The sequence below is a fragment of the Pezoporus occidentalis genome, unplaced genomic scaffold (assembly GCF_034315485.1).
Source record: "Pezoporus occidentalis ecotype Australia unplaced genomic scaffold, CSIRO_AGI_Poc_V1 ctg11, whole genome shotgun sequence".
Classification (NCBI taxonomy): Eukaryota; Metazoa; Chordata; class Aves; order Psittaciformes; family Psittacidae; genus Pezoporus; species Pezoporus occidentalis.
Window position 1 is genome coordinate 3,976,222 of NW_026912886.1, and position 19,536 is coordinate 3,995,757.

At 37.5% G+C, this 19,536-nt stretch overlaps 1 protein-coding gene across 9 annotated transcripts in view; it reads right to left on the bottom strand.

Annotated features, from left to right (window-relative positions):
• Positions 1 to 19,536, bottom strand: part of TCF12 (transcription factor 12) — a 169,706-nt gene that overhangs the window by 62,351 nt on the left and 87,819 nt on the right. For all 9 annotated transcript variants that reach the window (XM_062627551.1, XM_062627559.1, XM_062627594.1 and 6 more), the window contains one exon: positions 8,534 to 8,598. In XM_062627551.1, coding sequence (XP_062483535.1) covers positions 8,534 to 8,598 — 65 coding nt within the window. The remainder of the gene's footprint in view (positions 1 to 8,533; positions 8,599 to 19,536) is intronic.

The window sequence follows — 19,536 nt, forward strand, 5'->3', positions numbered from 1 at the left end:
CGCTCAAGCTGCAGTCTCTCCTAGCCCAAGCTAGACAGCAAATAGTAAGCAATAGGTTGCTTACAACACTTACTTCCCCTCTCCCAATTCTGCTCAAGGCCTTGTATTCATCTCAAGAGCAGCCATCTGTGCAGATGCAAAGTTTTGGAAGGGACTTTATTCCTCTGTGAAGAGCGGAAGGTAAATGGGAGCTCAACATACTAGAGTAGTCATAGACGAAAAGAATAAATGTCAAGAAAATCCAAAGGGCAATCCAGCTCATTCAGACTGACAGGTTTGGCTGGGAGAACTGAGCTAATCTTTTCTCCATTCTGAAATTGTACCATAAATTTTTAATTGGGAAGCACCCAGCTCTGAGGCAGTAAGATTAGCTGGAGACAAACAGTAACTGGCTCAACAAACTGTATCTGCACTCCATGTTATAACATGCTTTTTCCTTCCTTATGCAGGAATATGCAAGATACTATATATATATATTGATTTACAGGATATTCATTACCTTAAACACAATCAAACATTAAAAGGAGGCAAGAAAATTTGCCAAACCTAAATAGTGTGAGAAAGTGAAGGGCAAAGACAAGTAACAGTTTGTCTGCTTAAGACATTCAAAATGATTCCTTGCAGAACTGCTCTCTTTTATAAATAGCATCCCTCCCCCAAGTATAACTAATTCCTAACACCTGCTACCCACTCCATTCCGGGGGGATGTCTTCCCTGATTAACTTCAGGTGGTCACCTCCAGCTCTGGAAGAAGACATCTTGCCTGTGCCCAGTCCCGTTTTACTTTCTAAAAAGGTTCTGCAGGCTCCTTATTTGCTGAGAGACAGGAGATTATTCTCCCAGTAGCACAGTATGTAATTCACTTCTAATAAATCATAATCAAGAGAAAGTTAATATTGCTTGATTTTACTTGAGGAGCAAAACGAAGCAAAATAAACTCAAGCGTGGACATTCCATCTGCCCTTAAACTATATATCCCTCTCCCTGTTCCAGCCTTTTAAGACGGTATCAGCTGGCAGAATCCAGAGTCACTGCTTCAGTTAACATTGTGTCACAGCCTTTCCTTCAGAAGACACATTTCTTGGAGATTGATAGCTCAGCTGTAAAAATCTGCTTTGGGGAGACACCTGATATCAAAGATGTCAAAGAAGAGGAGATTAAACAGAGAACATTTACAAAATAAAATCAGTTTGTCAGCTTTAAAGTTACACTGGTATTAAAACCCACGCACATGTACGAGCCTTATTTTTTCTGTTTCCATTACTCAGTATTTCCTGGATGTTCTCCATACTGTTTCTAAAACTCTGTGAGGAAGGAAGAAAAGCAACTGGTGCCACTGACTGCAGTCTTCTCTAAAGGCCCCACAGGTAAGAAATGTCCAGAATATCATGTGTATTTTTCCCCCTCACTGGAAAGACCCATCTAAAGAATCATCTAAATCTTTTTTAACTACAAAATTGTTGCCATCAATAGCACCTATGATTTTTTCTAATTAGCACATTTAAAGTGTGCAGAGCTTTTCCTTACTCTGGGGAACATATGAGGGGTGTTGCGGTTGCTTGTTTTATTGGTGGTAGGGTTTTTTTGTTTGGTTTGGGTTTGCTTGATTTGTTTTGGTATTTGGTTGGTTGGGTTTTAGCCCCACTCTAGCATCCCTTTTGTCACAGTATTGCTTCCCCTACTGTCTGCCACGTAGGTGTGGTCTAAATTTGCCTCTTTCCATCCAATTATTCCCAAGACAAGCTATTTACATTTTTCTATCAATTTAAACTCTTTCATTAATTGCCCCCCTCTTAAAAGTCTTTTCAGTAACACTGCAGTATCATCGGAGCAGATGGCACATCCTCAACACAGAGTAACTGTCTAATTATTTCTCTCGAGGAAGCCAAGCAGGCATAGAAGTCTTACAGACAAGTAATAAAAGTTTCAGGATATGAACCGAATTCCTACAGGAAGAAATGAAGACTGCAGAACTCCAAATGTGTTCAAGAGGGCTAGCATATGCAGACTTCAGCATACATCAGGGTTACCCAAGAAACTACTGGCCCTACAAGAAACACCTGATGTATCTGTTCCTCACAGCTGTCTGCTACTTCTTTCATCTTCCAGCAAGATATCTAGTGCTCACTATTCTTTGACATATAACGCTACACCAAAGCATGTTAGTAGTGGTCTAGTACAGTGGCCCTTGCATTAAAGTAATGAATAGCTGAAAGCTCAGCAAAGCATCCTAGGGGGACTGCAGAGACATGCCACACCACTGTGCTGCTTGGGGGGGGCCATACCTGCAGATAAAGAAAGACTTGCTTGGAAGCTTAAAAAAATAATCATGTTTTAAAATGCCATGTGCTACAAATACCCGTTTTCTGACTTGCCCATTTCAGGTAACATCTCAGCTGTCAGACACCAGTAAAACACTACGCTATTCACAATCACTCATTTCTCTCACTCTGGAGTTTTTTGTTCTTACAAAACACATATTTCAGATTACATTTTTCATACTGTTCTTTGTTTTTCTATTTTTTGTCAGCAAATCTCATTTCTGTTTCTCACATACCTTTTTAGACACTCTTACCTCCTAACATTCACATTTTTGTCTGCATGCTTGTTCTTCCAGCTGTTTAATGTCACTTCACGCTTTACTAAAAAAATTAAATCAGTTCTCTTCCCCGTAATACTATGCACACACCTTACAACTATATGGTTGAAGAACGTTTTAAAAATACATTTAAGATGGTGCTATTTTATTAACTTTTTGTCTATGCAGCAAGCTGGTGTCTACATCCCAGGATGGACACTTTCTTTCACTCCTGCTTCCATTATTCCTCACCACCTCACCGGTACACAAAAAAGTTGAAAAAAAAAAAAAAAAAAAAAAGAAAAGAAAAAAAATCAAGCTTTTACATTCTCTCTAGAGACCTCAAATTTCTGGAGTTCTACTCTTATCACACTTCTTTAACCTGTGAGGTAGCTGTTATAGAGAGCGTGCTCAGAGGTACCATTTTCTCCAGCAAGGCAGGATTGTTCTTTAGATTTGCATTCTGCTCAAACTGTTTTAAAGTCTTTTTAAATTTGAAAGAGGCAAATTACTGACTATGCAAAGGCAAAGCAACATACACTTGCAAACATTTCTTTTGCCAAAGTGATCATCTGTTAAATTGCCCAAGAAATTGGTGCTAAAGGCATTTTTGGCATTTATTTCAGAGTTCTTATAGTGTGTTTGTTAAAGAGCGACTTAAAATTCTTTTGCACAAAAATAAAACAAGCTTTTTAGTCTGCAGAGGATGTAAGAGCTAATAGACACAGTTTTTCATGCTTGCAAATTTATTCTTTAATAGATTGCTAAATTTGCAAACAACAAGATGCAAACCTTTCAAATTCCACATTAAATTGTGAAGAAAGTTGTTCTTAGTCAATAAACAAAGGTCACAAATTTTTGCTCAAAAGCCAGCAATATGAGTTCCAGTTGCTTAATAACTATACACTATAAATTCTATAATATATTTCAGCACAAGTCAGGCATATACAAATCTAGCTTTCTCTGACTGACCTCCAGATGAGAATGTTTCTAAGTTGAATGGCAGCAAAGGTGAAAGACTGATGAGTTTGTTCCAACATACTTTAGCAATCAGTGTGAAGTCAGCTAATCTTCTCCAAGGTACCTACCTAGAGTTACAGCATACACTGAAAGTAATGAAACACAAAACATGCTCTGAAGATGTACAAATGCCACCTTTATCTTAATACTCCAGTGAAGCATACTTTTTCTTTCCTGATAAAGAAGAAACTGGTAAATCCTGAAAAGTTGTCTGAAATCGTATCTCAATATGCTTACTTGAAGTATATTCCCATAAGGAGCACTAAGTATGGTGCTAATGTGCATAAAATGTTACTGTCATACTGCACAATTCAGGCTCATTTAATAATGCCTGATGTGCCTTGCATCATGTTGCAGTGATGCAATAATCTGCTGCTAAATGAGTCACCTCACATTAGCTTCACAGCAATAGCAGAATTGATGGCTACTGAAGGGAAAATAGTGGAGCAGTATTTATTGGAAACATTGATGGGCCAGCTCTTTCTACTGGATTTTTCTTCATCTAAAACTAAAGATTCTGAAGCAGCCATATTTATTACCAATATGCACAAAACTTCTAGAGTAATAGTAGCAGCAATGAGTTAAAATCCAAGTGCCACCACTAAATAAAATATATAGAGTACACACAGTATCCTATCAATTCTTCATACACACTCTATATAGTACTGTATATTTCATACTGCATGAAATATATAGTAGCATATGTACAGATCATGTACTATACAGTAGTATATTTTACGCAATATTTTATATGCAATTTTACATAGACTAAATGTATTTAGTAAATATAATCCACAGCTCCTTCCAGCATTCATCTACAGATCAATTAAGCTTTTTCCTAAGTGGTTTTTATACCATTTAAACATCCCATCATCATACACTGTACAGATTCAAAAGAAAAATAAATTACTATTTGTCTCTTTATAAAAAGGTTACACTAAACAAAACCTGATTAATGTCTTTTTAGTTCTTGCTTAACATCCACTACATTTAGTAGTTGATTTTTATCTCCTTTCTTGCACATGGGATAGTATGTGGACTTGAAATGATTATATGAAGGGAGGGTAAATGTGTTATCTCAACATGTCAAAAAATCCATAATGTCTATTTTTCATGCATGATTGTTTAGAATTAAAACGGAACATTAAGGGGACAGTCACAAATAATTTACTATTTTCAGCCTAGTGATGCTAGTGGGGAGAGACAGACTTTGCCAGGCAGATGAGAACAGGCACTGTTAGGCCAAAGGACCATCCCCCCCTCTCTCCACCAATTAGCCAGGGCACTTACAGGCTCATGGGGATAAAGTCAGCTTCTGTGACGACCCACAGAAACAATTAGAAGAATTAGTCTAACAGCTACACATGTACTGCACATTTATCTCAATTTCACTTTGAAAATAGTGCAGATTCCTGGCTTTCTTCAAGCTCAGACCTGTCAAAGCAATGTTCAGTGACAGCTGGGTGCCCTTTTGATGATACTGGAAATGGGAGTCATGCGTTCAGTTTCTGAAGTCTCATCACGCATCCACACCGGGTTATTAACACCATTTACAACAGTGACATATGAAAAGAACTTTGGTAAGAGAAGAACAGGTTAAAAAGCACTTGCAGAAGTTAGGTATTTTCAATTCAGCTGTACCCTGTAAGATACTCAGAAGACTGGCTCTTGCCATTCGTGCAATTTCAGAAACCTTAGCCACTGTCTTTGAAAACTCATGGTTCTGAGAGAGTGCAGAGACAAAGAAAGAATGGGATTAGTGGGTTTGTTCCACAGGTAGGAACAAACACAGTGGCTTGCAAATCCTCAACAATTAAAATTTCATTTGGAAGAATATACTGGGGGAAAAAAAAAAAAAAAGAAGACTGAAAATGCCAAAAGGTAACAAAGAATTTGTATAGATTCAGCTGGAGTAAACTCTCTAAAGCCTATTCACTTCCTTCTCAGACAGCATAATAGGTGTTTTAATAAGGCTTTTACTACTTTCACATTTCACAGGTGAACTAAGGAACCAAGGACAAGTAAAACTACTGCTGAATACAGAGCACAGCTATTTAAAAACCAGTAGCTAAGAGTTCATGATCAACACTGGGTGAATGCATTAACTGAGAATTTGCAGGCGTCTGTTTTGGGCATCATTCCACCTCTTAATTAGTGACTTGGATGAAAAACGAAGACCACATTTACTAAATTCACAAAGCAACCCAGAAGGATCTACAAATGCAGTGCAAGCCTGGAATTCAAAGTTGCATTGACTAATTTAGAGAAGGTAGAAGCAATATGTTAGAAAGTAAATACATTTTGGCATATGGAACCTGTAAACTGAAAAATACAGGCTGAGGAATGACAAGCTGGCCAGCATTACCATAAGAAGGCATTGGAAAATTTTAGACCATGACCAATCAGACAACTATCAAAGAGTGGATTTTTTTTAATGAAAAAGGATAAATACCATATGGCAGAAAATAACAACAGTATTGTCAGAAAGATCCAGGAAATTTCTTTTTGCCATAATGGTAAGGCCTTAGATGATGTACTTTACCTAGTCTGAAACACTGGAATTCTCTAGGGTTGTGAACCTACTGGAGAACATGCAGAGCAAACCTTTTCTACCAATACTTCAATCTGAGATAGACCCTGATACGTACCTGCTACTAAATATACACCTCATTATACACATCAGTTTAAGTCTTATCTTTTCTAAAGACTGCATATCACCTTAATCATCTAGGGGATTTCCAGCTTCTACAGACTTAAAAGAGCACAGATTCATCTCCACATCCACTGCCTTCAAGACAAGAGTTAGATGCCTTAATTACAATGATATTTAGATAAGGCATCAGGGAAACTTTTCAGGAGTAGGTATGTTTAAGGAAAACAAATCAGTGTGGCCATGCAGTCTCCTTCATCTCTAGAGGTTTTTAAGAACTGACTATATGAGCATCCATGAGGGACAATGCAGCCGATTCTTCATTTGGATTGTCAAAATGATCTCTCAGGATCGTTTTCTACCTTTCTCTCTAAGATAGCTTTCCAACGTTGTAGCTACATTGACTTGTATTTCAGGCACTGATACGGATTTATGAAAAAAAAACATAAACCAAAATTCAGAAACCCCACCACATTTCAAGTTAGCAAATGATTTCAAGCTCTGTCAGATTAAACTGATACTGTCAAATTAAGGTACAAACTGTAACTTATCACATAAATTTAAACTGTATTAAAATTTAATTGCAAGTTAATTCTATGATCATTTTCTGTTACCCTGGGCTATAAAAAACAAAACAGATTTACCTAAATAACATTTTTCCCATATACTGACAATGTATTAGAAACTGTGGGTGAGGAGTAAGCAGGAAGCATATCAAAGGAATAAACAGAATTAGAAGCAATGTTAATACAAACAAATATGTGTAAGATTTTGGCTTTTAGAGAGCTACATGTAAAAGATTAATATTAAATGGTACTAGATAGAAACAATTAGAAGTTATAAAAGCATTCTCCCCAGTGAGAAGCCAAACAACAGAAATTACACTCATTACTGGAAAGCAAAACAGAATTTCATGAGAAGTTAGCAAAAACTCATTTTCCAATACAGAACATTAACTTAATGAAACAAATGTAGAAATTAATTTGCTTCCAAACTAATGTCAAGTTTATGATATTTAAATATACTACACACAGAGCTATTTGAACAATAATAACGATAACATTAATACAATGTTTTACTGTCTAGACTGGCAATAATGTGAAACCTGTAACTTGAACTTAAAGAGTTATCCTGCTTTCTGTGAGAATGTTACGGAAAGCTCACCAATACAGTTACAAATGGGTCTTTGTTCCTCACATCTGTGTTGCAGAGAAGTAGTAAAGGCTGTGAGAATGATCCTTTTTTAATAGGGGAAGCAATGCTTGGCCTTCATTGCCACACGGAGCTGCCCATTCACACTTCCCAAACTACCAGTGAAAAGATTCAAAACCAAGACGTCAAACTCATATGCTAAATTTCATCCTCAAGGAGAAAGATGTTCCTGAAAATATCAGTTCAAAGCAAATAGTCTACTTAGAGTAAAATTAAAAGAGAACACAACAAATTGATTATAATTAAAAATATGGTATTACTTATTTAAATCTTTGTCCACAAATACAGAATGTAATCAAACATTCATTAAGCATTCAAACTTCCTGTACATTTGAACAGACTTTTAAATCATGATCAGAGTACCGTTAGAGTGGCTCATTAAAAATAACATGGAAGAAATCTTCACTCTAAAATGAAAATCTAAAGACATAAGACAAAGGTTTCTTTAATTAAAAAACACATCATCTAAATTACAAAATAAAACACTATTACACTGGATAACCCAATTGCTAAAAATTGAAAGCCTAGTAACACTGTCTTCTTTAAAAAATGCCCATGATCTCCACAGGAATAACAGTTAACTTATGAACTATATTTGGCTATTACTGGAATTTTTTGACAAACTAAATGTGGAAAGTATGAGTATCACGGACTAATTGTGATGTGCAGTCAACACTGGCCTGCAATTCTGACTGCAGACTTCGAGAGAGGAACCAATAACTGCAAAGGGTAAGAAAACTCATTTCACAATGATCTGTAGGAGAGATGTGATACACCTGGAGCACATTGCTCCGTATGTTCAGACCAGTAACAATCTCCCTTTTACTAAAACCATGAGAATTCATGCTCATGAGCTACAGAACCAGATCCACTCATATACAGCAAAAGTGTCTCCTCTAAGCAGATGTATTTAAGTGCAAGGCAATTTAACCACGCGGAGGCCAGAAACTTTATTCTGCAGGTTGCGGAATACATTCTTGTTTATGATGTTTGGTAGCCTGACACATTCAAGTAGCTTAAACTAAATTCTAGTTCAGGTTATTCCATTTGCTTTCAATCATCACTATACTTACCTGACAGCCTGGTAACCCCGTATCTCTTCCATACAATGGAAATGGACCTCTGTCGGAGGTTTTTCCTGTAAAAGACAGGCATTTGATTAGGTTTTTCTAAAAACCTGCTAGATAGCTTCATCAGCTGTCCTTACACAGGAGCTGTGAGCATCATAGCAAAATTACAAAAATTAAATTGCATGAATACAAGCAGGCTTTTATACATATTTTTAACACACACCAAAACCACTGCTATGATAGATGACATACTTAACCTAATTCCATTTCTTACATAACTGATCAGCAAAAAGAACTACTGCCAGTTTTTGTTGTTATAAATTATCCCTATCAGTATGCTTAAATAAAAAGGGCAAAGGTCCAGCTTCATTTTTGTTAACAATAAGAAAAGACAGAGATGCTTTTAGACATTTCTCCTTCCTACAGGAAACTAATACATGGCTGGTATCATCTTAGGCAATGAATATACATCGCCAAATAAGCAGCAAAATAAAACCAACAAAACGACATGAAAAGCGAACAAAAATTTCAATTCAGAACAAGAAAACCCACACCAAACTTAAGCCATGGATGAATCATTCAGCCATTGCCACTTACCCCTTAAATCCTTAAAAATCCTTTCATTTCATACACATTCCAGTCAGCTATAAAACTCAAGCAATAAAACTGGTCAAGATGGCAAAACAGACTGGACTCTTCTGCCATATGGGCAATATTTGCCTGTAGGTAGCATATACTAAATATAGTGCCTTGTACAGAGTGACTGCCCTCTGATGTTGCGATCTGAGGTCACAAGACATTAGCAACATACTTGTCAAGTACAGAAAAAGTACTGTGTGATTTACTGTTGCTTATGCCACCAAACCGGCATGTCTGTGTATTAAAACTCAGTGTGAAGTTCTCCAGTAAGGCTCCAAAGTTTGTCAATCAACATTTCTTTTTAAAACAATCCTGAATAGAAGTCCCTTTAACAATGTCAAGAATCAGTCATCAAGTATGTGTGTAATGGAAAGCACCAAGTGCAGACGCTTGCCCTGATTATGACACAGTCAGAACTAAGGAACACCCCATAACACCGGTCAGTCTTACCCAGAGGTAAGCATTAATAAACTACAATACCAGTTCATTTGAAAATGGATGTCATATTACCCAACTAGGCATTGCCTTTTCTAAACAACGCATGTCTCACTCAGCCTTCAAGAAGAAAAAGTAGCCTTGCTTGCACATTCCCATTTCAGTGATAAATAGCTCCATGCTATTACAAATGCACTTCTAGAACAGGACTTCCTTTGCTTTTTCTGATTTTCTCTGTTACTACCAAAAATCCTCAAATATCATTTTGTAAGAGGAAAAACTAAGGTATGCTTATAGTTCATTTTAAATGTGCTCTTGTGTAAGCAGAGAGGAAGTTTCAATCTCTTGGAACAACATCTCTGCAAGGTGATCATCTTGATAACAGGTAGTCTGGTCAACAATAGCTTCCTTGAAAAATAGCAGCTTTGCTGTAACAAAGGGAGGAAAAAAAAAACATTTTTCTGCTGAAGCAATTTGCCTCTAACAACTCTCAGGCACTAAGCAAGTAAAATACCTAGTATGCAAAATTATATGAAGTAGGATGAATCACGTTGTTCACATTAAACCAGACTCAGCATTTTCTTCCCAGAAAATGAGACTCTTGTACCACATGATAAACAACTTTGACTGAAGTATGCAGTATTCCAGGGCAGGCTTTGAAACAAATATTTGTACAAGAGTCAATTACAGATGCTAGAAAAATTATGATTTAAATTATGGTTTGCATAGCAAGCAAGAAACTGGTAGATAAGAACGCGTAAAATCATGTTACTCAAATGTTATCGCTTTGAAAGTTTGGCAGGTTCCTACTACTAGGGAAAGAGCTTACTAGAATAGCCCAATCTATACAAAATTTGGTTCGAAGAAATGATCAAGAAAAGTCAAGGGGTGCCTGATGCTGCACTGCCAAATATTTATCCAGATCTGGAGCTACTTAATATTTAACCTGTGTTCAAATGGCTAAGCTTTTCAGTTAAGGGTTTGAGAAGCAACCTAGAACCAAGTATAAGACAGTGACTTTCACAGACAGAGCCTTCCAAACACACTCCCAGTGCAAGCACTTAGATACAACTCTCAAACCTGCAATAGTATCACAATGTTAAAGGTAAGCAATTTTAAATAACAATAAAAACCAACAGGCACACATGACAGAAACACACATTAAGCCCACACTCAAGTCCTGTCCTGGTTCTCCCTTGTACAGTGGAACCAGACTGTGTTGTCCCTTCTGCAGGACTAAAGCACTGTTAGCGGCAGTCTTCATATTCGCAAAGCAGAAACATAGGAGAGAGAAGGTGAGCTATCCTGGGCATTGCTAGAGCACATCTGTTGTACTGTTCATGAGAGAAGAGGAAGGACTCTATCAGCAGCCCCTGAGGCTTCACTGATACTATATCAAAGAGGTTTCCCAGCATGCTGCTGCTGTCTGGCTGCACCACAGGATGGTTTCACTATCAACACAATCCAAAAGTGAAAGAGTATTGACTACAAATTGCCTGTTGTCATTTCAACACACTTCAGCTGCTCCTGCCTAGGCAGGATGATACTGTCACTATTTAAAGCCTTGTAAGCAAACGTCACAAGTAGTGTTTACTTATCAATAGAAAAATACTTAGCAACTACTCTGCACAGTGAGCCAAGTACCTTAAAAGCAGGTAATGTCGACTTCAAGAAGGTGACGCTTCCTCATTGGTTTGACAAACAGGTAGGTCCCATACATAATGTCTGCAAAAACCAAATTTACCAGGGTACCAGTGTTTATAACACTGAAAGCCAAAGCAGACCCTGAAACATCTTGCAGGTTTACCCCACAAGATTTGCTGTTGAGCATGTTCTAACCTCTGTCCAATCACATCTTCTCCACCTCGTCTTAGTCAAGTGCTCACTGCACAGATGGCAATAGTACCTTTCTTTATTATAGCTGGAAATTCAGAAACACTAATGATCAGCTTTAAGGGGACATGAGGAAACTCACTACAGCAGCTGACATTAAGTGGAAGAGGGTTATGCAAAAACACTATTAAATGACAAAATCCTCACTGAATTTTTTCCTTTGCACAGGTTTGTGTGAACATGACTGTAAGGAAGTGTACAGACATACCAGCTGAACATACCAGCTGAGAAGGTAAAGCAATGCCCAAATGAAATTCATTTCCTCATCAGATTCTATTTTCACAAAATATTCATGAGAATTAAAGGAACTCGGGCCTGTTTTCCCAACCCCACCACTTCCCATCAGCCTTGTGCAGTACATCTTCCTACTGTGAACCATCAGCTCTCCATCACCTGATCACGTACTCCCTAACTCACACATTTCAGAAAGAAGCTGTCACTTTAGAAGCAAAATCTAAACCTTGCTTACAGAGTGTCAAATTATCAAGTTGGTTGCATATGGAAATCTTACATCTGCATAGATCAGCTCACAAGGCACCTGAATCTCTTACCTTGAACTCGGCATGAATTTGTATTCTTTTTTTTTTCAGTATGTTTTATGTGTTTTCATGAACAAAACCTTCCCTGACCTAATCACTTCCTAACAGGCTTAAAAGCCCAAGGACTATGAGTTAAAAGACATCCAAACAAGAAAATCCCACTAAGCATTCTGAACCACAAGTATTTCCTGACTTCGTAAACTTATAACCTGGACACATTCTGCACCAATTCAAACATTAATAGCCATTTAGTAAATAATTTTTTTCTCTTGCAATCACTTGTCTAAATATGATATGCTCACAACTTAATATAGCTTTCAAATACCACACAAGGAATTGTCTTCCATAATAAATCTATCTGTATAACAGCTGTGCAGACTAAATACTCTCAACACAGAATGAACTGAAACAGCAAGATGCAAAATGATAGTGAGCTGAAAACAGCTCTACATAAACTCAGCTGAGGACTACTTCAGTGAATGTGCTATAAATGCCTGCCAGTAGTAAACCAGCCTTTTCGCACTGCTTCTAGATAATGCTTGGTTTATGAGAGTAGGACAGAACATAACTCTGCAAAAAATCACTTCAATTCCCACAGAATTAACCCTTTACAGAATGAAGATCTTCATATGTATTGCTAAGAATTCATTTAGGTGCCAATATGGAAAGCACCAAAATTTTTTAATGAATCCATGTTTATCATCCAGTATAAATACCATAGTGACCACAGCTGGCAGCTGCTCTGTTTGTCAGACATGAAGTATGTCTGCCCTACTTGCACAGAGAATCATCTTTCAGATCTTGAGGCCTGTTTTTAGAGTTCCTAATCATCATTTCATCATTGAAAACACTGTTAACTGGCCACAACAGATAGCATATCCAAAAGTCAAGTCTGTAACAAAACGTTGTTGGTATCTTTGAGGACTTTTTGTGGGCTTTTTTGTTTTGGGTTGAGGGTTTTTTTAAGTTATTAAATTGCTGTTGGTAAATTTGGTTAGAAATCAATTTTTATATTTATATTTATATAAATATATTTATATTGCTTTCTCCCCTTCCACACCCAGTAACAAAGAATCCAGCAACAAAGTACACGGCTTTGTTAGTCACAGAATACATTCAAATGATTTTTCATATGCAGATCCAATATAATAACAAACAAGCTGTAAAGGCCATATTGACAGGTGCATAGGGATGATTTAAGAACAACATTCAAAGTAAGCATTTGTCTAAAACTCTCAGTATCATTTTTCAACGTAGCACAAAATAGAAAGAAGCATGCAAAGTTTATACAGCAACATCCTTGCTGCCTCCAGTACAGACCCATTCTTTATTTTTAGTTTTGTTGCTGTTAAAAATTCTTATTCAGCAATTATGAATTATCATTTGGTATGGGGAGAAAAAGATTGCACTTGATCAAAACACAAAACCAGCCCCACTCCCAGGATTTGGCGTGCTGCCACCGTCTCAAAGGCAAGACTGACACATGGAGCCATAAAAGTTTTACTACATATCTAGACATTTCCCATAGCACCAGAGGAATAATTTCTTCCTCTTCTACTGCTATATAGGCCTACTTATTAATAGAGGCTGTCAGTTTTAATATCTGTCTTATACCTACAATCTTATCTCTAACATTTTAAAGGTACTCAATACACGTACGTGTGTGTGTGTGCGCGTGTGAGAATATACAGGGAATGATATATAATAGTGAATACATTAGTGAATATATAGAAGAATATTACATATTTTTCCTTACAATACTTGCGACCAGAACTCATGGTAACGAAACAAGAGATCTGAAACAACATAATTTGAAGAAAGTGCTTAAAAGAAGTGACCTCCTATTCTCTTCACAACAATTTAAGTATTATTGGCTAATGTGTGCCAAGCACGCTGCTGGCTACACTGAGGATGTTTAACAAGCCAGTGCCAACAAGTGCAGCTGCTGGACTTGCAGCACCCTCCTCCTGTTCATCCCAAGCCAAATTACTCACTCAGCTATGAACAATGAAGCAGCAACATAGGAAAATGCCAAGTGCAAGTGAGATTAGTGATGAACTGCAGGATCCCTACAGAGGTCAGTGATTAGCAGGTCCCCAGTTGTAATCACTTTCCTAACCTAGGATTTTATCTCATCATTACACTCCGTCTTAGCTCAGTCTTCTGACTGCGAGCAGCTTCCCAATCAATAACCCTTGAAGTCTTGCAAACTCACTCACACTGTCTTACCTTTTAATAAAGCAAGCCTACATAATATGAAGTGTCTGCAAACTCATAATACAGATTTTGAACCTTAAGATTAATGAGTAATTCATGCATTAAAAATGTTACTGGAAAATTCTGTATTCAAGTAACAGAAGAAAAATTATGAACATATTTAATCAGGAACGCCAAGTCCAAGTGATGACCACCAGTGCAGTCTATACAGGTAATCACATGAACATTGGCCTATGTGTTTTTGAAGTATGCATAAGGAAATGGTATGTACAGACTATGACCAGTGGAAAGAACAATACAGTAATTTTAGATTTCTCCCCTATAGTATGACATCTTCTAAAACCAGTTTCCCCAGACAGGAGAAGGAAAGGTTAAGGCAAAGCTTGGTTTTAAGACTCCCGATTTGCTCCCTCCTCTTTCTTTGTTCAAAATTTTGAAAGACCACGATCCTACAGAACAATTCTAATAATCTGCAAGAAGCAAAATACAGCAAGTTTGAATGAGATTTATGGGATTTAAGTGTCCAGTCTCAGGTCTGCCAGAAGTCTCCTAGGATTCTCCATGCCATAAATTCTCATTTTTAAGATAGCAATAGGACTGGATAGCAGAAGTATAGTGCTTACTTGCCTTATTTTTTTCCTATCTAAAAGACCCAAAATGTGTAAATGCTGAAGCTGGAATTATCTGGAATCAACTTCCCATTATAACTGCTGAAATTTAGGCACGATGCTTTAAGACAGCAAATACTAATTTATTGCTTTTGTTGATGTTTGGACAGGATCATCTGGAAAAAAAGGCTTGGCTTTTTATTTTTTTCATCGTACTTTCCCAAGACCAGAAAAGTTCCTAAATTCTTTTATACTTGTGTGGGCACTTGCAGATGTCTTTCACTGTAAGAATTCTACTGACTGAACTGACCAGGCAACAAATCTTGAGAATACCATATTACAATGTTAAACTTGGAAGCCAATGGATATCTTACCAGACATTTAATACAATATTTTAAAAAGAAATGTCAGTGTGTGAAGTGGTATTAAAGAACCTGCTTCCCAAAGACATGCCTTTGACACTTCCATCCCATTGATTTGTAAGTACTTCTGAGAAAAGATGGAATATTTTGTCAGTTTGTAGAGCACTGCACAGATCTTGTACTGTAAAAAACAATTTATTAATGCTGTTATGTACTTACACAGGAGGTAAGGGTGGACTAAATTCCATACTCTATTTGGACTGAACCTATGAACTTGTAATTTACACACTCATGTCAAACTGAGAACATTTCTATTCCACCAGTGGCTGATCCATGACGGCTCCCCTTCCTCAGTACTGTTCCTGTCCCTCCACTTACCAGGCTTACACTATGCTAAATAACACATCAAATGTTTGCAAGGGTAGAACGGACTGAAGTCTCTGACAGGAAGATGCACATGAGTAACTGAAAGCAAGGGGAGAGTACAAACCTCTGAAATGAAGAAAGAGCTTCCTTATCCTCCTCCTCCAAGCCTAAGTGGGCAAGTATCTGTGAACCAAATAAATCCTGAATATCTGTGTAGTATATTTAGTTTCAGTTCTCCACTGCTATGTCTACTCTAGGCTAGCCTTACCGTAAATAATGTTACCGCTCTATTAACACGTTAACATCTGCTATGCATAGACAGAACAACCAGCAAAATGTACAAAAATGTACTAAAAATGAGGGAAATCAGGTATGTACAATATTCAGAAAATAATAACCACATCAAGAATGCATGTGAATACACACACATTTCAAACCACTGACAAGAGGGCATTTTATCACATGCACTTACTCACCTATCCACCACGTATATTTCTATAGTGCCCAAATGCCTTCACTTTGTCTATTAAAATATGTCTTCCTTTGCCACCTTCCCAATCTCGTCCCAAACTAATGAAGTTGCTACTTACAACTAACTTGAAAAGCATGCCTTGCTCTCCTGGTGTGGAATTTGTCTCAGATCTAATGACAGAAGTTATTCAGCCTCTGTCAGTGACTCTGAACATCAAGCACATTATTAAGTCTAAAGGGAAGAGGATTTTTTAATTGGAAATTAATAGAGAATCTACACTTTACAACAAAATGCTACACCTGTTTCTGATTAAAAGATCATTTTGCAACACTACTTACTACAAATTGCTAAATTACTTCATATATATAATGATATAAAAATTAAAAAACAGTTACTTCTGCATGTATCTACAGCATCTCTTACCATCCAAGACCTATTAATTCACACTAAACTTGAAAAGCCAGCTTTGTCAACAAAGGTTTCCCCCCTCACCCATTCTCTGTATAAACATGGGTACAAACATGGAAAGCACTTATAACCATATTCCATTAAGCAGCTGGCAAACACATACAACAGTACTCTGTTGCACGGTTCTTATTTGGATGACTTGCATAACTTGATCAAGCTTCCCTCTTCACAGGCAATCCAGCCATCCCAATCACACAGAGACAGATGTTTGTCAGGTATTCCCATACCGCAGTCTCCAGACTACCAGTAGCTGCTAGGCTGCAAAAAACCCAAAACGAACCAAACAAAACAAAGAAAATCAAACCTTGAACACCCATTAGATACTAAACCAGGCTTTGAATGAAAACAAAACAACATGTTAAGTGTTTTCCAGCATTACTGCTTCAAGAGAACAATTTCTTGTAACCAAATTATCCATTAAAACAGGAGTGAAAGTCCGCACAGGACAGTGCTTTGAAAGCAGTCACCTCCTGTTTGGAGGCCTAAAATCCGTAACTATTCACATGCTCTACTTGCAAGCACACTGAGCCAAAAGAAGATGAAACGAAAGCTCCATAAAAAATGGACAGTTTAAACTAATACAAAGCTCCTAAGACGCTAAGAGATTAAAACAGGTGCTCTTATTTCAGTACAAAACCAGTAAGGGACTTTAGACTGTCCAGAAATTTGAAAGCAGTCCTACTAAGCCACAAAACATTGACGGTAAGTGCAGAAGAGAACATCACTGTGTTGCAGAAAGACAAACTGGTACTGGAGACAAACACTGGAGACAAACACAGAGAATGAAATTCTAACTATTTACTAAAAAAGAAACCAAAACCAAACCAACAAACAAAAAAAAAAATACAATAAAAACCAAACCAAAACAAAAAAGCCAAGCAAAACCAAACAAAAATATGAAACACCCCAAAGAAATTACACCTTTCTAAACCATCACCTGTAGGCAACCCATGTCTCCATATGTTTATGAAAACACTGATACCTTACTGCCAAGGCACCTGAAAGAAGAATGCTGGGGTTTGAAGTTATTAAAGCAAAACCAAAAAAAAACCCCAAAGAAAACCCAACACACACAAAAAAAAAAACAACAACAAAAAAAACCCACCCAACAAACAACATTAAAACCTAAACCAAACAACCCAACCGAAGACAAGCAGTTGCAAAGGAAAACATGTGCCCGCTGTTTGTTTTGGGAGGTGAGACAAGTGGCATTCTTGATAGAAAAAGAAAAAAACCAAGTCTTCATGACATATCACAACAGCCATGGGAACGGACTGAAGAAATGTTAACAATAACATGCCAGGTGAATGTAAGTCTCAGATTCAAAGCCACCAAGGAACATGGTGTGCTGTTCAGTGAACTAAAGAATAAAACTTCATGTATCACTAAATACTACCTCTCTGCTCGGTTTACCCATGCTTTCTAGAAGTACCACGAGGCTGCTTTAAATGACCTAAAGCAGGTAACAAAAACACTTTTCCTCAACATGTTAAGAACAAAAAGAACACTCATGGCAATATTGGCATTTATTTTATAGAAATGATAACGTAAGAATGATGAAATATTTTCCATTTTGACAACAAGGAAGATGTAAACGCAATTGCTAACATTCTGCACTTTGGCATCTGCAGGTCTAGATAACCCAACTCCAACAGGATTAAGGGTTTTTTTTTGACTATATATAAACCAAGGAGTTCTCTCAAATACTGGCACTGGCTTACTTTTACAAGAACAATTTAAAGGCATAATCTAATTACTCTTCCAAAATAATAATGCATTAAGGTAGTAAAAGCCAGGCACCAGACAAAGTTTTAAAATGCAACTGTGAACAGACGAACATCACTGAATATCTTTCAGTGACTCAAACTTTGTCCCTAGATTTACACACACACTTCCACTCCACCCCATCAACATGACAATCGAAATGTGTTACTGGCAATTCAGAGCTTGTTGGCAGATCGAAACAACTGAAGACAGGTCACTGATCTGGAGCGCTCAGAACTGCATGTAACGAAGCAAGCTGCCTTTTTATTCAGCCAAGTGCAAAAAAATGCCTGCAGGATTAAGACAAGGCCCTAGAGCCTCCTGTTCTTTAACTAGATTTATCGTGGGGAGGAGGGTGGTGGCTATGGAAACTTTTTGTGGTCCACCATTATCCTGACCTTTCGTGCTGGCCAGCCTCAGCAGCTCTGCAAGAGGCACACCAGCCCTTGCAAATCCTCCCCAGGCATTGAATGGGAAAGCTCAAAATGGCTACCTTGGGGCTAGAAACATGTGGTTACCATAAAGAGTTGCAAAATGAAAATCTTCCTTCTCAGCCTAAATAGTGTTAAAGAGTGCAAGTAAAAACTGTGTGGGTTTTTTATCTTTTCATCTATTTTACTTGCTCGTACTTCAATTCCCGTGCTACTGAATGGGAACTGTGGACCTTGCGCATTATTATAAAGTCTTTTATACACAAACCAGGATTAATTTCAAAGACACTTTCCCATTTTGTATCTAGCCCTTATCTTTGCTATAAGCTCTCAACTACGCACTACTTCTTGATATTAAACAGTCATAAACACTTAGAAAAAGGCTTTTCGTGATCCTGCTCTCTCCTGAGTTACTCATCTAAGTCTCAGCATCTCAAGCACCTATTTTACTTCTCATGCAGTTGCTTTTCAACCTGAATTTATGTTTTTATCAATCTCTCTCCATCTATAATTTTGTCATTAACAACTATACCATGTATATGGAACCTGTCCTGCTTCAAGTCTTTGCCAGTAGCCTAGAGGAGAAGACAAAGTAAGAGTTTGAAAAGACCCCAAATTTGGGGGATGCAGTTAGCATGCCTGAAGGAAGGTCCACCATTCAAGGGAGTGCAGATTATCTACAGAACTGGACCAACAGGAACCTCATAAAATTCAACCATAATAAATGTAAAACCCTGCACCTAGAATAGCCTAACCCCTTGCAATGGTGCAGGTTGGGGACCAAGTCTGCTGAGGACCGGCAGCCTTGAAAA